The sequence below is a fragment of the Balaenoptera ricei genome, chromosome 16 (genome assembly GCF_028023285.1).
Source record: "Balaenoptera ricei isolate mBalRic1 chromosome 16, mBalRic1.hap2, whole genome shotgun sequence".
NCBI classification, from domain to species: Eukaryota; Metazoa; Chordata; class Mammalia; order Artiodactyla; family Balaenopteridae; genus Balaenoptera; species Balaenoptera ricei.
The window spans coordinates 12,163,526-12,187,988 of NC_082654.1; the positions used below are offsets into that span (position 1 = coordinate 12,163,526).

At 43.5% G+C, this 24,463-nt stretch overlaps 2 protein-coding genes across 7 annotated transcripts in view; one reads left to right on the plus strand and one right to left on the minus strand.

Annotated features, from left to right (window-relative positions):
- The window catches only part of SFXN4 (sideroflexin 4), a 24,044-nt gene extending 16,813 nt beyond the window's left edge, over positions 1-7,231 (plus strand). For 2 of the 4 annotated variants that reach the window (XM_059900627.1, XM_059900624.1), the window contains 2 exons: positions 330-447; positions 1,576-1,979. In XM_059900627.1, coding sequence (XP_059756610.1) covers positions 330-447; positions 1,576-1,653 — 196 coding nt within the window. In that variant the 3' untranslated portion in view covers positions 1,654-1,979. Of the gene's footprint in view, positions 1-329; positions 448-1,575; positions 1,980-6,779 lie in introns of those variants that run through there. The other 2 variants (XM_059900625.1, XM_059900626.1) reach the window with 2 other exon arrangements.
- Positions 3,904-22,191, minus strand: DENND10 (DENN domain containing 10). 3 transcript variants are annotated; one of them, XM_059900620.1, is made up of 9 exons: positions 22,090-22,191; positions 19,816-20,012; positions 18,402-18,481; positions 15,303-15,451; positions 13,874-13,985; positions 12,163-12,263; positions 8,915-9,022; positions 6,921-7,015; positions 3,904-5,447 (listed from the first exon to the last, which is right to left on the minus strand). In XM_059900620.1, exons 1-9 carry the CDS (start codon positions 22,142-22,144, stop codon positions 5,271-5,273), a joined length of 1,074 nt encoding a protein of 357 aa, XP_059756603.1. In that variant the 5' UTR covers positions 22,145-22,191; the 3' UTR covers positions 3,904-5,270. The 3 variants fall into 3 exon arrangements, with proteins under 3 accessions (XP_059756603.1, XP_059756605.1, XP_059756604.1); XM_059900622.1 differs by lacking the exons at positions 18,402-18,481; positions 22,090-22,191 and having other exon boundaries at positions 19,816-19,903; XM_059900621.1 differs by lacking the exons at positions 3,904-5,447; positions 6,921-7,015; positions 8,915-9,022 and adding an exon at positions 9,964-10,495.
- Positions 22,192-24,463: the final 2,272 nt, after the last annotated feature.

Consider the following 24,463-nt stretch of genomic DNA (forward strand, 5'->3'; position numbering starts at 1 on the left):
AGAATCTGACCTCTCACTTTTTAAGAATTTGGAGATTTTTGACAAGGGACTTACACGGTCTGTGGCTGCAGCCTCTTGTTCGTGTGAAGGGGATGATGATAATACAAACCTCATAGGGTCATGGGAGGATCTAATGAGCAAATGCGTGTGAAGTACTTGACCCGGGCCTGACGCGTAGTGAGCGCTCTGTGGGTGCAGCTGCTAGTATCGCCTGTTTGTGGGGCAAGTGGGAACCAAGTCCGGGCCTGCAGCTGCTGGCAAGACAGTTGGACACCATTCGAGCAGAGGGCCGGCCTCTAAAAAAAGCCCTGGTACCTTGTCTCTTACAGGACCCAGTTTTTCCTGCAGTGTCCATGGTCACTGTGGACCCTAAAGCTTTCTTGTACTATTCTTGTCATGGGACTGATGGTGCCAGTTTCTTTTAGTATATTCCCACAGATTGGGCGGGTAAGTGTCCCCCTTCGACTGCCTCTAAAAATCTATGTGTAACTCTTTCTTCCCCTCCTTATCAGAGTGAAATAAATTATTCTCCGAAAAAAATCTGCGAAATTTACAAAAGTATACAACAAAGTAACATTATTTATGCATAATCCCATCTCCCAGGTCACTTGTACAGTTTTGGATTCTGTTTTTCTTAACTGTATATCTGAAGCATTTTTCTGGGACGTTAAAAAATAAACCTTTGAGATATTTTAAATACCTCATAATATACTGTAGCGACACCCCACCCAATGGAACTTCCCGCAGTGAGGGAAATGTTTTATATCTGTGTTGTCCAATGTGTGTAGTCGCTTATCACATGTAGCTGCTTAATCACAATGTGTGTAGCCGGCTGTTGAGCACTTGAAACGTGGCTAGTGTGACTGAAGAACTGAGTTTTTAATCTAGTTTAATTTAATCTTACGTGCTCACGTGCAGCTAGCGGCTGCTGTTCTGTAGACCAGGGTGTATTATGACCTATAGTGCGGCGGACTGCCTGCACTCAGATTCCCAGCTCTTCCATGACCCTGGTCAATCTGCTTAAACGCTCTGAGGCTTAGTTTCTATTAAAGACAGATGATGATCATAGTACCTCTGCAAAGCCTTGTTGCTGGTATCAAGGACATTACTGATGTAGTAGATATCGATTTCTAGCATTTCTTGGCTGCACATTTCAAATGCTTGTTGCTGTCACCCCCCTGTCCCCAAACCCCACCAAGCAAGTCTTGGCATTTGCTGGACTTTTAAAATACCTTGTTGGTCCAAGGTGGGCATGACGTAGCTGAATGGTGGTCCTGTCCTGCCTAGGGTGGTTTGCAGAGAGAGCCCAAGGCTAAGGAGGGATTCTGCCAGGCCCCTGCCCAGGGCACCTCCTTGGACATTACATGGGCCACAGCATTTGTTTATATTTGAAATTTTCCATAAGAAAGTTTTTAAGAAGTTAGGTTAATGTCTTTTTGTTATAGATTAGACATCACTGAAAAGGTTATGTGAAATAGATGCTTTCTGAAATTGTGTTGTTTTATTTTTAAACTTGGCTTCTAAGGCAAGAAAACGTCTTAATGTGAATATTAAGAATTTAACTTTGTGTTTTAGATACAGTGCAGTGAGCTTGAAAAGGAAATTCAATCTGCAACAGAAGAAACAGAACTCTTCTATAACAGAGGGGTGTAGGGGTGAGTTTTAGGTGAATTTGTTTGGTACCTGCGTGAAAACCTTCCTCCAAGGTTTCAGTTTGGACAGCCCTGCCAGAAGTGTCCTGGAACCCCCAGAGGTGTCTGCGCCAACAGGATGGCTTCCGATTACACATGCCAAGACTGTTTTGAGGCTGACCGTGCCTAGGGTTAAACAAACTTGGGTGGAAGGAGAGAAACGGGGGCTGTCCTGTCTAACCCACCACACGGGGTTGCTGAGGGGATGCATGTGTGATATAAGATTCAGTTTTCTATTCGTCAGCCTGTGAAAGGATACTGTGAACTAATAAACTTTTCTAAAGTTGAGTATTGGAAAACAAAGGAGAAAGGTCCACCAATGCCCATGTGCCCAAGGCACAGGTATTAAACTGATGGCCCATCTCGAGGTGTATATGTGGGGAGCCAATGAAGGCCTCCAACCCCCAAAGCAATCCTGTTTCCCTTCTCAGCTTACTCCTGTTGGACAGCTGCTTAAAATCTTTGCCAGCTGCTGCCCAGCTCCTTCTTTCTCCTCACTGGCAGGTGACCCTGTCTCCTCCTCCACTGTGAAAGCCAAGGCTATTGGCCTCCTGGCACCAAACCTGCTGACCTACCTCCACACACGCCCGGCCTCCCCTCCTCCGTGCAAAGTCAGCTGTGTCCTGGGCTTGAGCCCGACCCTTCCTGTTTCTTCAGGGCCTTTGCTCTGCAGCCTCCACTGCTCCTCTGGCTCCAGCCTCCCCCCCTCTGTTCCTTCTCAGTAGCATTTCAACTGCTTGAGTCACCTGCTTCATGAAAAAAGCAAAACCCTCCCTTTGTAGCCAGACTTTTTCAAAGAGTTTTCTACCCTCACTGTTTCCACCCCGCCCTCCACTGCTGAGACTGCTGTCATCTGTGCCCCCCCAGATGCTGCTCATACTGCCACTGCCCCCTGTGCAGGCCTGTCGTGGGGCTTGCTCTCCCCTGCCCAACAGGCCCACGTCCAGCGGCCCCCTGCGCTTTGCCATCTGGATGTCCACTTGAGACCATCTTTCCCTCCCAACCTCGGGAAATGGCACCACCGCGTACCAGTTTCGTCAGACAGGATCACTGGCCTCAGCCTTACTCCCCCATCGCCCTACCCCATTCAGCACCATTGGGCTGAGTCTACTAAGTCTCTAGAACTCACCCCTCCGCATCCACTGCCCAGCCCAACAGCATATCCCCTGCTGGTGTCGCTCGTCAGTCCATCTCCAGCCCGCTCTTCTAAAGCACACCTGCTTAAAAGCCTTAAATGGCTTCCCAGCACATCAGGATCAAGTCCAAATTCCTCGCCGTGGCAGGCAGGAGCCTTTACCTTATTCATCTCTTGCCACTCCCTCTCCTCACTCTGGACTGACATCCAGTTCCTCAGATGTGCTGTGGTCTCTCTTCTCTGGCCTTCCCACCGGCTGTTCCCTCTGTTCTGGGCTAACTCCTCCCTGTGCTTCAGGTCCGACTTGGATGTCAATCACTCTTCTCCAGGAAGCCTTCCAGGATTCACAGTACTGAATTAGGTGCCCTTCCAGTGTGCTCCCATAGCGCTCGTATCATGCCTAGCACTTGCCACACCGCATGCAATCCCCTGTTTGCTGAACCTACGTGCCCACAGACTGTGCACCTTGAGAGCAGGAACTGTTGTCTTGGGCACCAAGGAAGCCCCAGGATACGCAGTCCACGGCGTAGAGTAGGTACCCAAACGTATGCGTACTGGATGGAGGGCTGTTTCCAACACACCCTGCCCCAGGTCATCTAAGAATGCACCTGTGGCTTTCCGTTTTCCCTAGGCCACAATGACGGTTATCTCCAAATTGGGTAAAAGATGTTTCACAACAGCCTAAAAGGACAAAATCAGTAAAAGTGATCTATCAATCAGTCAGCTCCACGTAGCCACAGGCTTATACTAAACAAACTTAACAAAATGTGTAACGGCTCCAAGTGGAGGTTCAGCCACTGACAGATAACTGAGTAGTAATGTGAGAGCATCTTTTCAGAGAAGGCACATGGACCTCACAGTCAGCTCCAGGAAGTGGGGGGTGGAGGAGGGCCGGGCAGAGAGAGAAGGGCTGAGCCAGTGGTGGAAGGGGCCAGACTGCCTCACTTTCAGATCGGTCTTTGGATAATTCCCCGGTGGGTTTGCAGTTGACAAAAAAGGGTTTTTTCTTTTGTTTGTTTGGGGTGGGGAGAATTAGAGAAAGAGGGCACAATTTTTCATATGCCTAAAACTGTTGAGTATCAAAATATTTCATTTTATTTCTGTATCATAAATTTGTCATTTTAACAACTTTGACCATTAGCTAATAGAGTAATACAAAAAAACGAGGGCAAAAGAGATGTTAGTATTCATTCTCATAAAGTGCAGATTTAATTTTCAATTGTTTGCCTCAGTAAACATCATCTCATTTCAAATCCTCCCCTGCCCCCACCCAAGGAGGGGCTATTTAAAAAATTTTTTCCTTAACAAATGTCTAACACCAGGAATAAATGAAAGATCCAATAAAGACAAGCTTTTTTGCAAACATTTTTCTGGGTAAGATTTCTAAGGGCAACAGTACTGAGTGAAAAATAACCTTTCATAACTAATATGAATACATATAAGAAGAACATAATTTAGACCCCCATGCTTATTTTGCAATTTTTAGGTCTCCAATTATGAAAAAGTTACCTAACTAAACAAAGAACGGTTACCTTCATACGTGGCCACATTATTTTTACTGATGTTGTTTGAAGACATTCTCTGGTTTTGGCCTTTACAAGAAGGTAATTCTCACACTCTCTCACCAATTACATAAGGCTGCTGTTTCAGCCATAGAGACATTTATATTCCAAATGGGCTTTCTTCTTTTACTCTACTACATAAGGACTGGCATCTTTTTCAAAAGAATACTGCTAGCAACTGGGTTAATTAAAGAGTACTAATGGCTTAAGTTTGCCAAATGCTTATTGCCTCTGCAACAGTATAAATATGGATTATTAAGTTGTCTACTCAAGTATAAAATCTATGCAGAACCCTCATACTATAGGCAAAATGTTCAAAGGCTAAGGAAAAAAAATTTCTTTTACAAGAAAGTGCAACTGCAGGGTCTTTTGAATGATCTTCTAGATGGTTCTGCAGAAAACTTAGTAGTTTGGCTCAGAAAGTAGAGTTCCTCATGAGGAATTAAAGTTCTTCCTAGAAGAATACAAAGCAAAATTTCAGGCAGCTTTCTGAAAATAAACCATTAGTTTGTGGTTACACACTGAGACAAACTGGAACTTATAATAATGAAGGCTTTCAGATTTGCTGTGATTTGCAGGAGGACTTGACAGAGCTGTTCTGCTCTTACTCCAGGACATCAGGCTGTTTTATAATGTTATATATATAGGTGGTTACAGCACTTTGTAAACATTGAGAGTAGGCATGAAATTAATCAGATAGGAGGAAATCGGAAGTGTTTTCATATGTGTTTCAGTGCTTTTTCAGGTCAAATTGCAATGCTTTCAAATAAATCATTAAAAATATAACATTTTCTTTGTTATTTCCAGTATTTTACACAGTTAATGGATAATCATGGTGCTAGGGCTTTAGATCAGTTATCAGTGATACATTCTGTCCCACCATCAGATTTTCAGCATTTGTTCCGCGGCTGCTAGATGGTAGAGGAAGTTTTCTGTTGCTGGTGGAAATCGTCTTTGCTTTAGTGCCTCATAATTGAGCACTCGCTTTTCTCCATCATCCGAAACTTCTGAAAATGGAGCCAGGTTGGTGAAGATTTCTTTTGTTTTTAGGGAAATATCCTTTAATAGAACAGGAAAATACACAGTATGTTAGTATCAAAAAATTTGAGTGCTCCAGAATTCTTCCTGCTATTCTTAAGTTTATCAGACTAACTTTATAAATTATAAAAGATGAAACATTTAAAACAACAAAAAACCCATGTCATGGTTAATTTTGAGCAGTGGTGATGGTGGGGTCGGTGGGGGGGGGTGGTGGCTAACCATTTTTAAAGTGTGCAACTCAGTGGCGTTTTAAGTGCATTCACAGTATTGTGCAACCATCGCCACTATCCATTCCTAGAACTTCTTCATCATCCCAAACCAAAACTCCGTACCCATTAAAAAGTAACTCCCCACCGGCCTCTCCCCAGCCCTTGGCAATGACCACAGTGCTTTCTGACTCTACGAATTTGTCTATTCTAGGTACTTCATATGAATGGAATCACGATATTTGTCCTTTTGTGACTGGCTTATTTCACTTAACATGTTTTCAAGGTTCATACATGTGGTAGCACGTGTCAGAACTTCATTCTAAGGCTGAGTAATATTCCACCACATGTATATACTACATTTTGTTCATCCATTCATCCGCTGATGGACATCTGGGTTGTCTTCACCTTTTGGCCATTGTGAATAATGCTGCTGTGGGACATGCGTGCACAAATATCTATTTGAGTTCCTGCTTGCAGTTTTTGATATATACCCAGAAGTAGAATTACCAAATCTATGTTAACGCTATGTGTAACTTTTTGAGGAACTGCTATTGTTTTTAGAACAGATCTCTCCCCAAAGTCCCCTCCTGCTTGGGATGAGTGACCCAGCACCTGCCGCAAGGGCTTTATTCCCCTTCACTGACTGACATTCCCCTTGGGTGGCTGAGGACTCAGCAGAGCTCGCATTAAAGTCATGTCTTTCCCCTGGTTTGCTGACATCATTAACTTATTCAAATATTTTGAACCCATACAACATGGCAGGCACCCTTCATCATACATTATACTGAGTCATCTGTGTATCACTTTTAGTCCATGAAAAACACAGTAATACAAAACTCAAATTTACACATTTCACCAACATTGTTTTCCCTCTAATGTTGACAGGGCAATGGGTGGGCAATGACCATCTGTCCGGTAAGACAGTCTCAGTGTTTGGATTCTCGGGACAAAACCTGCCCACTCCTCCCGGCCATAGCACTGAAGAGAAAGGACAGTGCTGCTGGCAGGTCCCCGCCAAACCCTATGGCCCCTCTCACCACTTGGCAATCACATCTTTCACTATAAACGCTTGGCTTTGGCACCAACGCCCTCTGTCCTTCTCTCCCTGGAGCCTGGTAACTGATTGGCTCATCTTCGCCAGGGCCATCCTGCAGACCTCATCTCAGCAGCTGCCCACCGGCCTCTCCAGTCACTTCACTCTGTGCCCGTGAACAGCAGATAACCAGCCGCTGCCCAGCGATGCCGTTTCGAGACTCAGTCAGTGGGAAGATGAAGGCATTACCTGTATAACCTGACTGTCTGATTTCTCTGGATCTTCTGCCGACTGGACAATTAACTGACCGATTTCTTTATGTAGTTTGCCCATTGTCATGGCCTCTGGTGAGATCAAGAAGAATATGTTGTGTGAGTATTTAGATGTTTACATAATTAAGAGTAATCATCTATCTGAAAACTTGAACGACCACACAGAGGGAATTTTCAAAAAGCAACTGACAACCCCCCCATTTCCATCTTCTTACTACACACAAATATGATGACACAATAGGAGATAAGGCATGATCATGATTTATATACTTCATGTCCAAAATAAAAATACACCATCACAAAACCAAAATTCTGATAAGAATTTTTATTTTTCTTTCTAGACAAAACCTAATGAAATCTGACTGCCTATAGGTTGTGACTGTAAGCCAACAGCCTGACTTTCCTGTCCAGGTCTTCGCAGTTGAGAATTCATGTTTATCTTTCTGGCAGGGATGTTGTGAAAGCAGCACTTCCTGTCAGTTCTGCAGAAGCAGCTCAACATTCACTGTGTAAAGGCCCTTGGAAACGAGCTAAGGCAACAACCCAAGTTACATTAATTATATACACTGCTATTTTCTGCAGCCAGAAGGTTAACAGAAATTTCTGTTGATACTCTGAGGGACGAACTCCACTGGAATGAGCCGTTTTATAGACTCAGAGCAGCAGAGGGCAGCAGGGAGTTGCCACACCTTCCGGTCCTAACGCTTCAGCAGTTTCAGTGGCCCTGGCCACAGCTAGTTTTCTATCACTCTGGCTTTACAAAAGGCAATATCCCCTAAAGACCTGATACTATACTTTGAATTTTCCACCATGAATATTTATTATATTTGTAATTTCAAAGTGAAAACAAGTTCTGGTTCTATTAATTTGAGGTTGCTAGATAAAACCTCACATAATCAGAACCTAGCTAACAAAAATCCCTAATTGGCTGGCATTCAGCTGCTCCCACTTTTAGGAGAAAGATAAATGACGCTACAAAAGCTGTTATCTGTATGTAATTCCTGTCTAAAACCAATACCTCATAGTGTCCTAGGCTCAAAACATATTTAACCCAATCTTTTCTACTTCATGCAGCTGTAATTTAGGATAATTTACAGTTGCCAGAGATGACCCTATGACACTAGAACACCCTTTCTTGGTCATTAGCCCCAATAATACTCTCATTCCCTGGTGCTTACTGAGACATCCTTCAAAAAGATTTTCCACACGGGAGTCATATTCAACCCTCGTGTAGTGACAAATGTCTGCCCGCTCTTTGATACTCCTTCCTTTATAAGGTGGAGTCTAATTCTTCTCCCTAATGACTTGCTTTAACAAATAGAATATGGAGGAAGTGATCATGTATGACTTCCCAGACTAGGTCACAGAAGGCACTGTGGTCCCCCCCTCTCTTGAATTACTCACTGTTGGGGAGACCAGCAGATGCGTGGTGAGAACACTCAAGCTGCCCTATGGAAAGGCCCATGTGGTGAGGCCTCCTGTCAACAGCCATGTGAGTTAGCTTGGAAATGGATTCTCTAGCCCCAGTTGAGCCTTCATTTGACTGCAGCCCTGGCAATATCTTGATTAAAACCTCACGAGAGACCCTGAATCAGAACCTCCTAGCTAAGTCACTCATAAATTCCTGCCCACCAAAACTGTGAGATAAGTATTTGCTATTTTAAATCACTAAGTTTAGAAGTAATCTCTTATGCAGCAATAGATAACAAATACACCTTGCTTGAATATGAAACTGAAGAAACAAGATAAACAGACCATTTATCTTATTAACATATACCGTACAGCGTAAGCACTCAGATGTATCCCTGAAAGCGTTATTAGGTCTATTAAAATGAATGCTGTGTTCTAGAAACAGAAAAATCCCTCCAGCACAACAGGTGAAGCAGGCCTTCAAAAGGGAGAATCAGCCTAAAAAATACAACTGCTTGGCTTACATCTTGTGTCGACAACAGAACAGAACAGAGAACTAACCTTTTGCAAGCGGGGCAATGGTAATCTCACTATCTGCCAGATTCACAAACACATCATACAGGTCTGATCTATTGCTCACCTCCAAGTCTACAAATCCAGCGACGTAACCTGCATTACAGAGAGGACCAACGTTACTAGAGTAGGAAGAAATCACATTGTGAACATACCAAAAAAGGAGTGAGTCTAAAAGCTCATCAGCTGCTTTTCTTCTCTGCTTTATTTATCCAGGGCATTTTAGCTATATCCCGTGGCATTTATTAAGATGACATTTTCGCCAATTGCCTGAAGAAACTCAAGCAACTCAAAATGTTCCAAAACTAGGTTTCAGTGTCAAGGAGGAACGCTGAAGCAAAGCATCTGCTTTTCAGTCATTGCTATTTGGGTCAAGAATGACAGAGGAGGCAGCAGGCAGCAAGGATTCTCTTGACCACTGTCCCCCCTAGGTCTCTGTCAACAGGAAAGTCATAGCCAAACACTCGGGTTCCTCAGGGATAGCATGGTGGAAACAGCATCATCTTCACCAATTTCAGATCTGATACAATAAATGGTAAAGGAATCAGGGCAACTCAAGAATTAGCAGACTTTTGGAACTGGTGTTAAGACAATGGTTCCCAGACTTTAGATTTCACAGAGCAGTATGATTAAAAAAAAAAAAAAAATTTTTTTTCTTTTTTTTGAGGACCAATTTTACTTCACCAAGTGACAACATTTAACAAACAACAGCAGCAGACTTTCCTGGTGGCGCAGTGGTTAAGAATCTACCTGCCAATGCAGGGAACACAGGTTCAAGCCCTCGTCCAGGAAAATCCTACATGCCGTGGAGCAACTAAGCCCGTGAGCCACAACTACTGAGCCCGCATGCCACAACTACTGAAGCCAGCACGCCTAGAGCCTGTGCTCTGCAACAAGAGAAGCCACCGCAGTGAGAAGCCCGCACACCGCAACGAAGAGTAGCCCCCGCTCGCCGCAACTAGAGAAAGCCCGCGCGCAGCAACGAAGACCCAACGCAGTCAAAAAATAAATAATAAATAAATAAATAAATTTATATATTAAAAAAAAAAAACAGCAGCAACAAAATCAAAAACCTGGAGCTCAAGATGGCAGCGGTGGGTCGTGGGCAGAGAGACTGCGCCCGGCACTGCCACCTGGAGCGTGAGCTCTGCAGGCAACTCGCGACAGCTCTGCTGTCCCACCCACAAAACGAGATCCCTATAAAACAGCCCCGACCACGGCTTGCGGGGGCGAGCGTGGATGCACCGGCTGCGACCTCTCCCTTCTTTGATCAAAGGGTGAAGCTTTCCTTTGCTTCCGAAACGAAAACTCATTCTGTGGGCTTGAATGACACTGGGCAGAAGGACCCTTGCTGGGGACGGACTCCAGAGGCGGGGGGGAAGCTGAAAATGGCCGAAGCCAATTTGGATCTTCCCAGAAGATATCTGTAGTCTCCTGCAGTTAGACGTGGTGACCGCGCTGCTCCTGCCTTGATCTGCGACTGTTCGAATCTGCCCTTCGGAACTCTGGGAAGGTCATGGAGGCTGGAGTCTTGTCTGCAAAAAATGGGGGACAAAAAGGCCTCCGTGCCTGGGAGGCCCATAGGGCCCCGCTCAGTTTCAATTTCTTCTTGCCAATTGGATCATAAAGTCATTGAGGAAAAGCGTCTTGTCTTATATAATGCGGCAACTTGCCAAGACCTCAGCATATACTAGGTGCTTAACGAATGTTTATTGCGTGATGACTCGCTTCCTTGACTAATACACACCATAATTCTTCCATCATTTGGGAAATAAAGGGGCTGTAATATTGTGATATAATAAGAAATGTATATTTGGTTATCCAGGCTCCTGGCCAGAGCTCCTACAACACATGTAATTTCCTAAGTGGTAAGAGTTAAAGGAGCACCTTTTGTTATAATACCTGGATTTTGTCCCCAGTTCCTGAAATAGTTCCAGAGTGTTAAAGGGTAAAGGAGGGTCTTTTATTATTTATAACAAGCCCCCTTTCAACCACACCAGAGTTTATGTTAATGAAGTGACAAAAAAAGCCCCTAAGATGGGGGATGCTGGTGCTTCCCTGGTGGTGCAGTGGTTAAGGATCTGCCTGCCAATGCAGGGGACACGGGTTTGAGCCCTGGTCCAGGAAGATCCCTCATGCTGCGGAGCAACTAAGCCCGTGCGCCACAACTACTGAGCCTGCGCTCTAGAGCCCGTGCTCCGCAACAAGAGAAGCCACCGCAATGAGAAGCCCGCGCACCACAACGAAGAGCAGCCCCCACTCGCCGCAACTAGAGAAAGCCCATGCGCAGCAACAAAGACCCAACACAGCCATAAATCAATCAATCAATCAATGAAATGAAATGAAATGATACTGCAGATTCCTGGAGAGGGGACACTATTCTATAAGTGTTCCTGAGCCAAGTTGCTATCCAAATGGAAAAAAATGGAACCAGATCCCAAACTCACACCCTACAACAAGTAGTAATTCCAGGTAGATTAAAGACTTAAATGGGAATGAAAAAACTATAAAAAAGTTTACTAGCGTATATAGGAGAATACCTTTCTACTGTTGGGATAGAACTTTTCTTAAACAAAATATAAAAAATAAAATCATAAAAGCCTACAAAATCCCAACACATTAAAATTAAGATTTCTAGGGACTTCCCTGGTGGTCCAGTGGTTAAGAATCCGCCTTCCAATGCAGGGGACGTGGGTTCGATCCCTGGTCGGGAAACTGAGATCCCATAAGCCATGAGGCATGGCCAAAAAAAAAAAAAGAGGGTAACTTTTATGTGATGTGCATTTTACCACAATTTTTTTTGGTACTTTATAATTTTTATTGGAGTATAGTTGATTTAGAATGTTGTGTTGCGCCTAGAGCCCGTGCTCTGCAACAAGAGAAGCCACAGCAATGAGAAGCCCACGCACTGCAACAAAGAGTAGCCCTCGCTTGCCGCAACTAGAGAAAGCCCACGCGCAGCAACGAAGACCCAACGCAGCCAAAATTAAATAAATAAATTTAATTTAAAAAAAAAAAAAAAAAAAAAAAAGAATGTTGTGTTGGTTTCAGGTGCACAATTTTTTTTTTTTTAATTAAAAAAACTTTTTAAGGGAAAAGAAACGGTAGCATTTACCAAAAAAAATAAATGATCAGTATGCCCCTTAGGAATGCACTTAAAAAAAAAAAAAAAATCCCCCAAAATAAACAACCCTGGTAAAGCTGAGCTCCTCATCCCCTGGGAGCCTGCTGTCTACCTGGGCACATCTGCAGGGCTTCCAGCTCATCGGCATCCAGGTGCACGTAGGAGTGAAGTATGGTCCAGTCCTGTCGATGCCACACCAGGGCAGGCAGAGTCCTGGGGTCAAGGTGAGAACACAGATGGCTGCCAGCCCACACCTGAGACTCAGCCCATCCTCTTCCCTCTTCTTCTGGGGGAGGAAACTGGCTACCAAATGCAGAGGGAGAACAAACCCTAAACATGCCAACACCTCCTCCAGGCTTCAAAGTAAAGTAATGCAATGTTTTAAACACCGACTGTTGGGTCAGATTGGCTACAAAAAGCTCAAGGTAAAGTTTCAAAAGATCTCCATGGTGGCAAGGAAGGATGCTTCTAAAGTGTTCCTCCCAACGCCCGCTCTGCAGACTGCCATGGAGGGAGTCTGAGGGTAAAATCCAAAGTGGGCCCTGCAAACAAGAAATTTTTTTGAAGTCTCGCATATCATATTTAAAATTCCAGCCAAACTTGCAAACTACTTTGTGTTTATACAGAAGTAAGTTTTCTTAAAGAAACTTCCAATAAAACAGCTACTTCATTCAGGAAGAAGAAGTATGTGCTGAATTTATCTGTGGTTTTGTGAACCCCCTGGTGGCCTGCTACATATCTCAGAAGCTGTGGACACTCCAGTTTCAGAAGCATAAATGGAGAGGAAAAGGGTAATTGGGTGGAAAAATACAGGGTTTGGGAGTCAGAGCCAGGTAAAAATTCTGGTCCTGTTACCTAATATCTAAGGCAATCATGATCATAATAACAATGATCGTCTCTAGAGTGCACACTATGGACAAGGTACATGCTGAGCACGCTACACAAATTATTTCCAATCCTGAAACCAAGCTTACGAGGCAGGTATTATCATCTTCATTTTACAGGTAAAGAAACTGAGGCGTAGAAACATTACGTACACTTTCTGTGGTCACACAGCTAAGAAGTTGCCTCCCAGGACTTTAACCCACGTCCTTCTGACTAGCAAGCCTTTCTTCTTCTCAGTATCTAACCCTTAGCCTCCATCTTCTCATCTATAAACAGGGCAGTAACACTTCCTCCCAGGGTTCTTGTCATGAGTAAATTTAATAATTTAAGGTGACTTATACAATGCCTGGCATACAGTAAACAGCATAAGTACTAGTTCCCCTGCTTTTATAGAAGAATCTAAGAACAAGTTAGATTTGGCAAAGAAAACAAAACAAACTATATTTATTATATAAATAATACAGTCTGTAATAAAATTGAATGGAAGAAACAACTTACCTAAAACAGGGGTCAGGCAACTATGGCCCATGGGTCGGCTGCCCATCTTTGCACATAAGATTTTACTGGAACATAGCCGAGTTCATTCATTTACGTATGTATTGTCCACGGCCGCTTTTATGCAACCTGTGGCAGTTAAGTAGTCGGGACAGAGAGCGTATGGCTACAAGCCTAAGATATTTACTCTCTGGCAAGGGAAAGTTTGCAAACTCCCCGCTCCAAAATATTCATATTTCAAAATTTAAAGAAGAATCTGTTCAAATTCAGTAACCTTGAACTACTAAATCTAAACTAAAACATTACAGCAAAATGATATTTCACTCCCAACCTAACGCAGCCTGTTTATACCAATGTGCAAAGGAACAGGGCACACAGTGACACAGAGGGCCCCAAAGTGGCTGCCAACAAAGTTTACACTTTTTAATGATAAGAGACCATACCTGGTAAACTCCTGGACAGCTTCTATTTTGGGGTGATAGATGACAATTCTTTTCTTTAGCATCAGTGCTGTGTGTAAGATAACAGTTTCCATTCCAAACTGAGATACAATGTCTTAAAACAAAAAAAATTATGTTACTGCTTAAACATTATATAAGGAAATCAAGTTTTTATTGGAAATTATTCTTGTATGAATGCAAAATTATTTTCAACACAGAGAATAAATTTAGGTAAATGTTATAAGTACAGAAGCACCTTATTTGGTGGATGGGCATATCAATCCATACACCTGCTCCCCAGGATGGGCGTTACCGTAGCTACACCTGCTCCCGCAAGGGACGGCATGCTGGATGCACAGATGAAGCCAGACTCACAAGAAAGTGGAATTATATGAAGGGAACCACCATCCTCGGTGTCGTGCAAACTTAAATTTTAAAAAATGTTCACTGACCCCCCCCAAACCCACATACACATCATTGCATAAGTCCTTGTGAGACAGTTGGACAAACACCTAACACCTCAACAGGGATGCTTAGAAACCATACAAAACAGTAGGATCAAGAGTGAAGACAGGGCTTCCCTGGTGGCGCAGTGGATAAGAATCTGCCTGCCAATTCAGGGGACACAGGTTCGATCCCTGATCTGGGAAGATCCTACATGCCGCGGAGCAGCTAAGCCCGTGCGCCACAACTACTGAGCCTGTGCTCTAGAGCCCGCGAGCCACAACTACTGAAGCCCGCGTGCCCAGAGGCCATGCTCCACAACAAGAGAAGCCACCGCAACGAGAAGCCTGCGCACCGCAACAAAGAGTAACCCCCGCTCGCCGCAACTAGAGAAAAGCCCGCGCGCAGCAATGAAGATCCAACACAGTCAAAAAAAAAAAAAAAAGAGTGCAGACAGGTGCTGTGGGAGGATGAGAACAAAGGCCAGCATCGCCCTTGGAGTTCCCCTCTCTTCCCTCTTAAGGACCTGATGTCTCGGTTTAGCCCTAGGCTGGACTTTCCAGCGAGGAGAGAGTGATGGGGAGTTAGAATGGGAACTCTGGGGCAGGGACTTGAGCGCCCCAGGTGGAACAGGTCACTGCTAAGATCTAAGGAAAGGAAAATGATGGAAGTCAGTGGAGACCTTGACCCGTGAACTTTAGCTCACTGGTGAAAGAACATTTCTATATTAACAGCTGGAATCATATGGAAAGAAACACCACAGAAGTCTGCTTTCCTGACAGAGTTCTAACTACATAAGGAAATGTAGAAGTTGAACTACCCTCCTGCATAGGAAACAAATATAATGTAGATGAAAATATATGGAAAGATGAAATAAGAGTCTAATGACAGATTGTCCTTGGCTTGGGGATTTTGTTGCTGTTGGGATGGACTCATCTGGGATGGGTTTTTGTTTCTTTTTTGCTTCTTCTTTTTATTTATTTTTTACCTTTGATGGAGCCTGCAAGGTATGCCTTTCGGGCATCAAAATCCTTGCTAAGAAAAGAGCCATTTTCTTCACTCTGGCACATCCCCTTTGTGAGAACCGCGATGTAACTCTCCATCATCTTAACTGGGCTCCCATGTTTCAGGTACATTCTGTGAGAAAGGACAAAAAGCAAGCGTGCTACTAGTTAGCATGAACCACCTGGAGAAACGCACCAAGGCCAGGCACAGGTATATTCTAAAGAATCTAAGCCAACTTGCTAATACACCTCTGAATGCCTGAATCTTTTCATGATGTGGTTACTTCTATAAATTTAATTAGAAAATGTACTAGAAAAACAAAACAACCACTTGAACAACCTTCAACAGTTCTGTGAAGTCGGCTCTCTTGTTACATCTGGGGAGGCCTGCTGTGGTCCACTTAGGCAGGAGAATGAACTGTGGACTTTCTGAGGCCCTGCTGTTCTCAAGGATATTGTATCCTTATCTCTTTTTATGTCTTACATTCACAACTGTTTTTGTTAGTCATAACAACTGTTTTATTGCTGGATATCCTCTGACAAGAAAGGAGTTTTATGCATTGTTCACAAAGAAAGCAGTAATTAGGTGTAGAACCTATATTTATTATCAGAGTTCTCAGAGGTAGCTGTATTTAGATAATTAAGAAATCAAACTCCTTTAAGTTTCCGGTGATAAATGCACACTAGACACATTCATCAAGTTAAAACTTCCAGAAAATGCTGACAGGAAACTGGCTACATTTATAGCTCACATGTGAAATCAGCCCCTTCCCCTGAAATATCTTCCTGTAAGTAAGTAAATGTAAATTCTTCTGGAGAAGCAGGACTGGGTCTACTTGGGCATTTTAGTAGCCGAAGGGATAGAAAATTGGGACGAAAATAAAATAATTGTTTAAGAAAGATCACTTGAAAACTATATTTACTGTAGACTAAGTGAAAAAAGCATGTGATTTAACTGCTTACTAAATTTTGTCAATCATCAGTGTTTTTAAATCATTTCAATGCATAAATTGGGGAAAAAAGGCAAAGAACAATGAATATGGTACACTATCATATATATAGAACAGTCAACCCCATATACATGCTTGTAGATGAAGAAAATATCTCCAGTAAGATATAGAGAAGGGAAGTCCAGGAGCTGCCTTGGGGTGGGGAGTCGGTAGGTAGAACTAGAGGTGGGGAATAGGGGAAGGAAGGGACTTAGGTTTCACTGTATACTCTTCGGTATTATTTGCATTTCTTTTTACGACGTGCTTACATAACCACCACCAAAACAAAGCAGGAAACCAAAAAACACCATTAAAATTATTAAATTTTTTTAAATAAAATAAAATTTATTTAAAAAATTTTTAAATTTAAAATTATAGAAAGGGGTCATAGCTCTGGACCCAGATCCCACAGAGGGAATGAACCCCTCCAGGCGCGCTTCCGTGGCCACGGTGAGCAGCGTGCTGTGGAGGGCACCTCTCACCAGAAATGGGAGGGAGCACTTCACCACCACCAAAAAGTGTGTGTCTAACTAATACAGCATCGTAAGTCAACTATACATCAATAGAAGTAAAATAGAAAATAAAGTGAAAGTGAAAAATAAAGTGCTTGTCTCTGTGTGCGTGAACAGGCACGTGTGCACACGGGGAGAGTGAGTGTGTGTGCACACGAGCACGTGAGCGTGGACAGGCGCTAGGGCAAGCACTCAAGTGCTGTAAGGGGTGGGGGCAGAGCAGGTGGCTGGCGATAGCTTGAGCCCTCATTTCTCTTGTAACTGCGACGACAGAGAAGAGAATCCAGAATGTGACAATGCCACAGCACTGCACAAGCGGAGAAACCCTCTGGGCTTCCTCCTGGGCAGGAAGTGGGGTCTAAAGCAACCTCGCCTTCTGGGCCCCAGAACATTTCCCAGTGAATTCAGTTGAGTAACCTAACCCTGACTCAATCAAATGAAATGGGAGTCCAACGGTTGCTCAAAAACACCTTTGCAGTGTTTTTAGTTCACGGCTTCTGGATAGAGCCCCTTCTAACAATAATAATCTCCCTTTGTGTCAGTGCCGCATTTGCAGAAAACTGTTTATATTCCACAGTGAGCCGTACACCTGGAATTTATCTCACTGAAAGCAAGAAGCCTTATCTTATCACAGCTGACTGCAAAAACACTAAAACTTCATTTTGTCAAAATACAACCTAACCGAAACACTTAGGTGATGAGATTGTATTCTTGCGCTGTGCACGCGCGCATGCGTGCATGTGCACGTGGTCATACACAGAAATGGCAAAAAGGCAACCATTTATCAGGCTTATAGTGAGAAAAACAGAAACAACTCCCCTTATCCACCCCCCCTAAAAAAAACCTACTTACTGGGCATAAACTTGAGGGCTGAGAGTAATACATAACACTGAGAATTATAATTCTATCTAGTAACGATATTAGAAAAAAACCAAAACCCCAAACCCTGAAAAAGCCTTGATTAAAGAAAAAGCCAATATCCCTAACATATAAGACGGATTTCATTAATTCCACCAGATATACTTATCAAGGCAAAAAAGCAGACTGTATATTTTAGTTAAATTTTTTCAACAGCTGGGATGAAACTGAAGGAGTCTATCCTTCAGTTTAACGATTAACCAAAAAATCAGTTTCTCAGCTCCTCAGCATTCCAGCTAAGAAATATTTTCCTGTGCTGTAGCATAATTCAAAATGCCCACTGACTTTCCCCAAATGACTCACACACACAGACCTTGACACAAATGAACCAGCTTACCACTTCCATCCTAAGGAAAGTTCCAGATTGGAAATGAGTAGAAGTAGCAGACCAAAAGTGGCAAGTGACTCAAAGTACCCAGAAATTACAATCGTTGTGCAAACTGCCTCTTCTCCTCCCCTCTACCATTTTCCCTAATAAGAGCAGTACCATGGAAGCAGAAGACAGAGTTCCTCTTTATAAAACAGTGTCCGAAGGGCCAGTAAAGATTAAGCTGGGGAAACAGAAGGCTGAAATATGCTTCCTCAGTGTAGAAATCTGCTGTATTACTATTGAGTAAGATCTTCATTTTTGTATATTAGCATTTAATACAGTTTTCATACAGACCTACACAATATCCTAGTGAAGGCGGCATATTTCTCTGGATTAAAATCTTTGGCGGTCAGAACAACAGAAAAATGAGTCACCTGTCCAAAACAAACAAAAAAAAGTACACTCTTTAAAGACACTTTAATAGAATTAATCTTTATTACTATATCCTAACAAGCCTCTTGTATAAGACATACCAGCATCAAAAAGAAAAGACCAAAATGTACCAAGTCCTCACTTGCCTCTTTATACTTTTATGTAAATATACACACATAAAAAAAATTATATATACATATATATTTAATTTTTTAGAGTTAGAGTTTTTTCCTCAAAAACATAAAAATATTTCAAAAATATCAGAAATGTGACTTTTTATTTAAGCCCCCCACCCTCATCAAAGCAGAACTAAGAATGCTATATCAGACCTACCACATAGTGACTGTTTTTCACTAATGAAATAGAAGGATGGAAAACAACAAAAATACGTTTCAGTAAAATTCATACAGTAAAAATCATACAGTTCCCAAAATAGTCAATTCTCTGTAAAATGCTATATAGGCTAAAGGGCACTGTTATAATAACCTTCATTTACTTATATGCCTCTATTATTATACATATAAATTTCTGATAATCATATACCTATTATTCCCATTAATGGGTATCTTTCTGCAATTTACATTTTCTAATTATTAATCTCTGTTTTATCTTAAACCTCTTACAGTTTCTAAATTGTTGCCTTCCTGTTATTTTCAACGTAATTCCTTACATTTAAACTGGACATGCTTCATACTGTCTGGTGATTGACTATAAAATCAGCCCTGAAATTGTAAAAGAAGTCCCCACCCAGAAACCGACCAGGAGCTCAGCCACTTCTTTCCAATATTCTTTCCTCTGAAAAAGCCACTGGTTGTGTGGGACTAGGAAAGTCCACAACGACCACATACTTACTGGTTTTTAGTCTGTCACCTTGATGGTGTTCATATGAAATGACACACACACACAAAGTCTACAGAACACATGAATTTCCTTAATTATCCTTTCTATTCTTAACATATCCTTATCATCCATAAACAAATGAAAAGGTTTTCTTAACTAGGATAATTATATCCTTTAAAATAGTTTTTAATTATGGAAAATTACTTCTTCTCACTTTTAATCAGAATCCAGGCTTTGAAAATACTTCTACATTTCTACTCCATCCAAGTATAACCTGGGAAAGGCTTCGCTATACCAACCACAGGTCAGTCAAATAATATACACCAATAAATATAATGAATGAGAGTGAAATGTGAAAGAGAACATTCCCAATTAAAGTCATATATTTAATATTTTTCCAAACCGTATTGTGAATGATGAAGTCTAAAGCTAAGGGTTACTGGAATCTTACATCACTTAAAATATTTTTTGCTTTTTGACCCTCATACAGTCATACCTTTTTCAAAACGGAAGAATCTGGAACTTCAACTGTTGTGATATAAAACCATGTTCTTCTGTACTGACCAAAGACAAAGGGATGGAGAAGTTTGTTTTCCTCTGTAAGGCAGCATTTTCTCAGCAGTAGGTTCCTTAAAGTAGCTGTCGTGGAAGGATAACACCACACCCACAGAACTTCTCCATTTGTGTCCTTTTCTACGGTGGAAAGATGGTCACTGTGAGAATGTCAAACAGCAGCAAGGAAGTGAATTGATTGGTTACTCAGAAGCACTTCGTGGAATCAGTTTTAACACCCCATTTTACAAAGCAACCCAGAGCACGTGAGACCCCCCCAGTTCTCACCTACCTCTCCTGGTTACATTAGCTAGCTCTCCTGATCTTCAATTTTAGGCCACCTGAGTAAAAAGCTTTTCTAACAAATCATGAATGAAAATGTAGCCTTAGAGGTTTGCTAGGGGTCTTCCCTATCTCCTCCCACACTTTACCTTTTAATCTAGTTGGATGGATCTTTAATAAATACATAGAATGGATGGGTTTGTTGAAAACTGGAAATTAAGAAAATGGTGAAATCTCTGTCATATGCTATGTACTGATAGTACGTATTCTATATTTAAAATTTTAATAATAATGGTTAAACGGTCATACATTTAGTTTCACCATCAAAGTCAACACTTCAGTAACAAAATAGGAACAATTTGCTAATAATAACTCCAGGCAAAAATAGCCTAAACTTTAGAGAAACAGTAACTGAACATACAGCAGTAAAAATCCAGTTTTTGATCTACAGACTTAAAAACAAACCCTTTTATTATGGAAAACAGCAAGCATAAAAAAAGTAGAGAGAATGATAAATGAGCCTCCATCACGCAGCTTCAGCAGTTATCAACACCTGGCACTCCTTGGTTCATAAGGGGAAGGAGCGCCCCTTCCCCCCGCACCCCTTATTTTTAAGCAAATCCCTTTTAAATTCATGTCGACATGAAAAATTTTAAAAAACTGAATTGAAAATACGATAAGCCATCTTTTTCTTTGCTGTTACCAGATAAAGTCAGAGTTTAATTCAGCCTTAATTCCGAGGTACCTTCAAGAAGGACTAAGATGCCTGAGGTACTTAGGTTTTGCTTTGAAACAGTTTTAAAAAATCACATTAGAGATGAGCACAGGAAGCCGTTCCCAGGTAAACGCACTCCTTTAAGACAGTGAAAATAATCAGCAACATTTCGCCGCATTTCCGCCAGTTTTGCTAGATCCAAGCAATGTGCTTGGGTACTAGGGTTTAGGGGTATATAAAAATCTCAGAAGAATACTTTTTCAAAGGACAATGGCACTCAGGGAACCGACAGAAGTTCATTCAAGCAACCCCGTGCTCACTGTCGCTGTCGGATGAATGGTTGCTTCAAAAACCCTGCACAAGGTTCCGGCACACACTCCAGACTGCCCAAAGATCCCAATGCACTTCCCCATCCATTAATTCCTCAAAACGAACTGGGATTCCACCCACTGTGATTATGTAGACACCTGTGTTATATGCACGACCTCTGTCTTAGGATGCAGTTCTCCACTGGTATGAGTTGGGGTTCTGGGGCTAGACTGCAAGGGTCCCCCATCCTGGGTCTGCCACTTCCTAATGTGCGTTCTTGCACAAATGACACCCTGGGCCTCCACCTGCTGCGTAAAGTGGGCATCAAACATTACCCAGATCCCCTGGAGCCGAGGTGAGAGTCAAACGGGAAATAATCCATGCATAACGTGCAGCACCGCGGGCTGGGAGTTGGCCACCGCGTCTGGAATCGCTCGATCACATGATCGGGGCCAGCCGGGCGCCGGGCTGGCAGTCACGCGTGGCTCCCCCTCGTTCGCAGGGACCCCGGCCCTGCAGCCTCACAAACGCGCGGCCTGCAAGCTCCTCTCTGCATGACCGGCGACTCGCCTACGCGGCTCGGTCACCCTCCACGTCCGGGCTCCTCTGCAGCCCGGGGCGTCCAGGAGGAGCTCCCTCCCAGAGCCTAGGAGGCTTCCAGGGTACCCGGCCCCGCCTCCCGGCACGGCAGGCCCCACACAAGGCCGCGGGCGCACGGGCCCAGGGCGGCAGGCCGGGCCCCTGCGCCGAGGAGGCCGGGCCCCGCAGCCCCTAGCCCAGGCCCAACATGGAGGGGGCCGCGCCCTCCCCACCGCGGGCGGTGCCAGGGACCGCGGGAGCAGGGGCCGTCCCGGCGCCAGGCGGAGACAGAACTGGGTGCGGGCCTGCGGAGCAGGGCGCCTTCCTCCTCACCGATCAGCCCGACTCCAAGCATCAGCAGAGGGTCCGCAGCCTCAGGTGCAGCCATCTTCCGCCGCCGCCGCCGCCGCAGAGCGCCGCTCCCAGCTCTCTGCTCATAAGCTCCGCCTCTCCTCGGGGCCCGCCCACCCGCAGGCCCCCGCCCGCAGGCCCCCGCCCCGCTGCCCTCCCTCCAGGCCCCGCCCCCGCCTTGGAGGCCCCCGCCTCCGCCCCGCTCTGCCGGGGGTCTGCCCCTCCATTCACCTTCACCCCAGGCTCCTCACCCTCAGAGATCGCCCGCATTTCTCTACTCCAGATCTTCATTCCGCCCCCTCCTCAGCCCACTCCAATCTTCGCTCTTCTCTTCAGGCTTTCCTCATTCTACCTCTGCCCTCCAGTCTGGCTCAAAAGAGGCGTCCTGAGGATGAAGGAATGGACTCCATTCATTCAGTCCCTTATTCATCCAGCCATCCAAAACAAAAAAAATAACTGAGGATTTAAAATGGCTTTAGGACTTCCCTGGTGGTGCAGTGGTTAAGAGTCCGCCTGTCAATGCAGGGGACATAGGTTCCAGTCCTGATCCAGGAAGATCCCACATGCCGCGGAGCAACTAAGCATGTGCGCCACAACTACTGAGCCTGCGCTCTGGAGGCCACGAGCCACAACTACTGAGTCCGCATGCCACAACTACTGAAGCCCGCGCGCCTAAAGCCCATGCTCCGCAACGAGAAGCCACCGCAATGAGAAGCCCGCGCACCGCAACGAAGAGTAGGCGCCGCTCGCCGCAACTACAGAAAGCCCGTGCGCAGCAACGAAGACCCAACGCAGCCATAAATAAATTAATTAATTTAAAAAATAAAAATAAAATGGCTTTAGAAATATAGTATTGACCAAGACAGAGCATTCCAATGGGGAACTTACTAAAACAGCCCAGAGGGATAAGCCTATTCAATAAAATAGTGCCGTTTGTTAGAGAGTGGATAGGGGCGCGCTGATCTGAAATGGGTGTTAAGAAGGCTTCCCTCAGGAAGGGATATTTGAACCAAGATCTGAATGATGGGAAGGAACCAGACAGTTTGGGTGGCTGCAGGATCTTTTCTTCTGGATTCTCTGTGCCTCCAAACCCAAATCACACAAAACTAATCAGGGAAAGATCTTTGGAGTCTGTAGGAATACAATCCCACCCTCATCTCATGCGATCTTTAAAAAAAATTTTTTTTTAATATGACATATTTCATACACACATACCAATCTAAGAAAAACATATGGTTACCACCCAGCTTAAGAAATAAAGTATTACAAGGACGTCCCTGGCAATCCAGTAGTTAAGACCCCGTGCTTCCACTTCAGGGGCAGTAGGTTGGATCCCGGGGAACTAAGATCCCACATGCCTCAAGAAGCAGCCAAAAAAAATAATAATAAAGTAAAAAGAAATAAAGTATTATAAATGTAGTTGAAGCACTCTCCTTCTCTTCCCTAAACTCTTAAACTTCCCTGTCCTACAGAGGTAACCACTATTCTAAATTTGTTAATTGTTGTTTTCCCGTATGTTTTTAAACTTTGGTATATGTGTATGTATCACTCAACAAAGTATTATACTCCTTCTAAAACTTTATACCATTGGAACAATAGTTAACATTTATTGGGTGGCAGGCATTGTTCCCCGTGCTTTACTTGTATTACTTTCATGAATTCTCACAGTACCCCTGCCTGTAAGTCCTATTATGATCCCCAATTTACAGGTGAGAAAGCTGAAAGGAGATGCAACTTGCTCAGGATAACAAGTGGCAGTGCCAGGATGTGACACCAGGCCGTGGGATTCTAGCCACACACCGGGTCACTGTGCTACACAGCCTCCCATGCTATGGCGTGCTGTTTGTATTCGTTTGTAAAGTGCTTTTCTTTTTTCTTTCTTTTTTTTTGCTCAGCGTTATGATTTATCCAAGTTAATATTTATAGCTCTGGTTCAGTAATTTTAACTGTTGAGTGATATTTTGCACGTGAAAATATGATTATTTCCATTGTCTGTTGATGGACATTAAGTTTGTTTCCTGCTTTTTACTGTATCATTACAGTGCTGCTATATTTTAAACACGTCTCCTCATTCTACCTGCTCTTTACCTTGAGAAATTCTTCATCATCAAGTCTCAAGTATGATTTCTTCCCTAAACCCAGGCAAAACTACATTGTCTCTCTTCCAAAGCCTAATAGTATTCGGCCGGAGAGCTAGGATTGGTGTATACTTAGGTGTGTATATGGCTCTTCTGTTTCTCCCATTAGACTGAATTCCTGGAGGGCATGCACTTTTGGATTCCTTGTGCTCACTATTGTAGTAAATAGTTGTTAATGTTTCTAGTTCCCACAGAAAATATGCAAGTATTGGGGGCTG

Excerpts from the sequence above, each read along its gene's own strand:
- DENND10 (XM_059900620.1), bottom strand. The coding sequence starts at position 22,144 with ATGGCTGCACCTGAGGCTGCGGACCCTCTGCTGATGCTTGGAGTCGGG. Across the intron at positions 13,986-15,302 it reads CCTTGCAGGCTCCATCAAAG|ACATTGTATCTCAGTTTGGA; the intron begins GTAAAAAATAAA and ends TTTTGTTTTAAG. Across the intron at positions 5,448-6,920 it reads CAGACAGTCAGGTTATACAG|GATATTTCCCTAAAAACAAA; the intron begins GTAATGCCTTCA and ends GTTCTATTAAAG.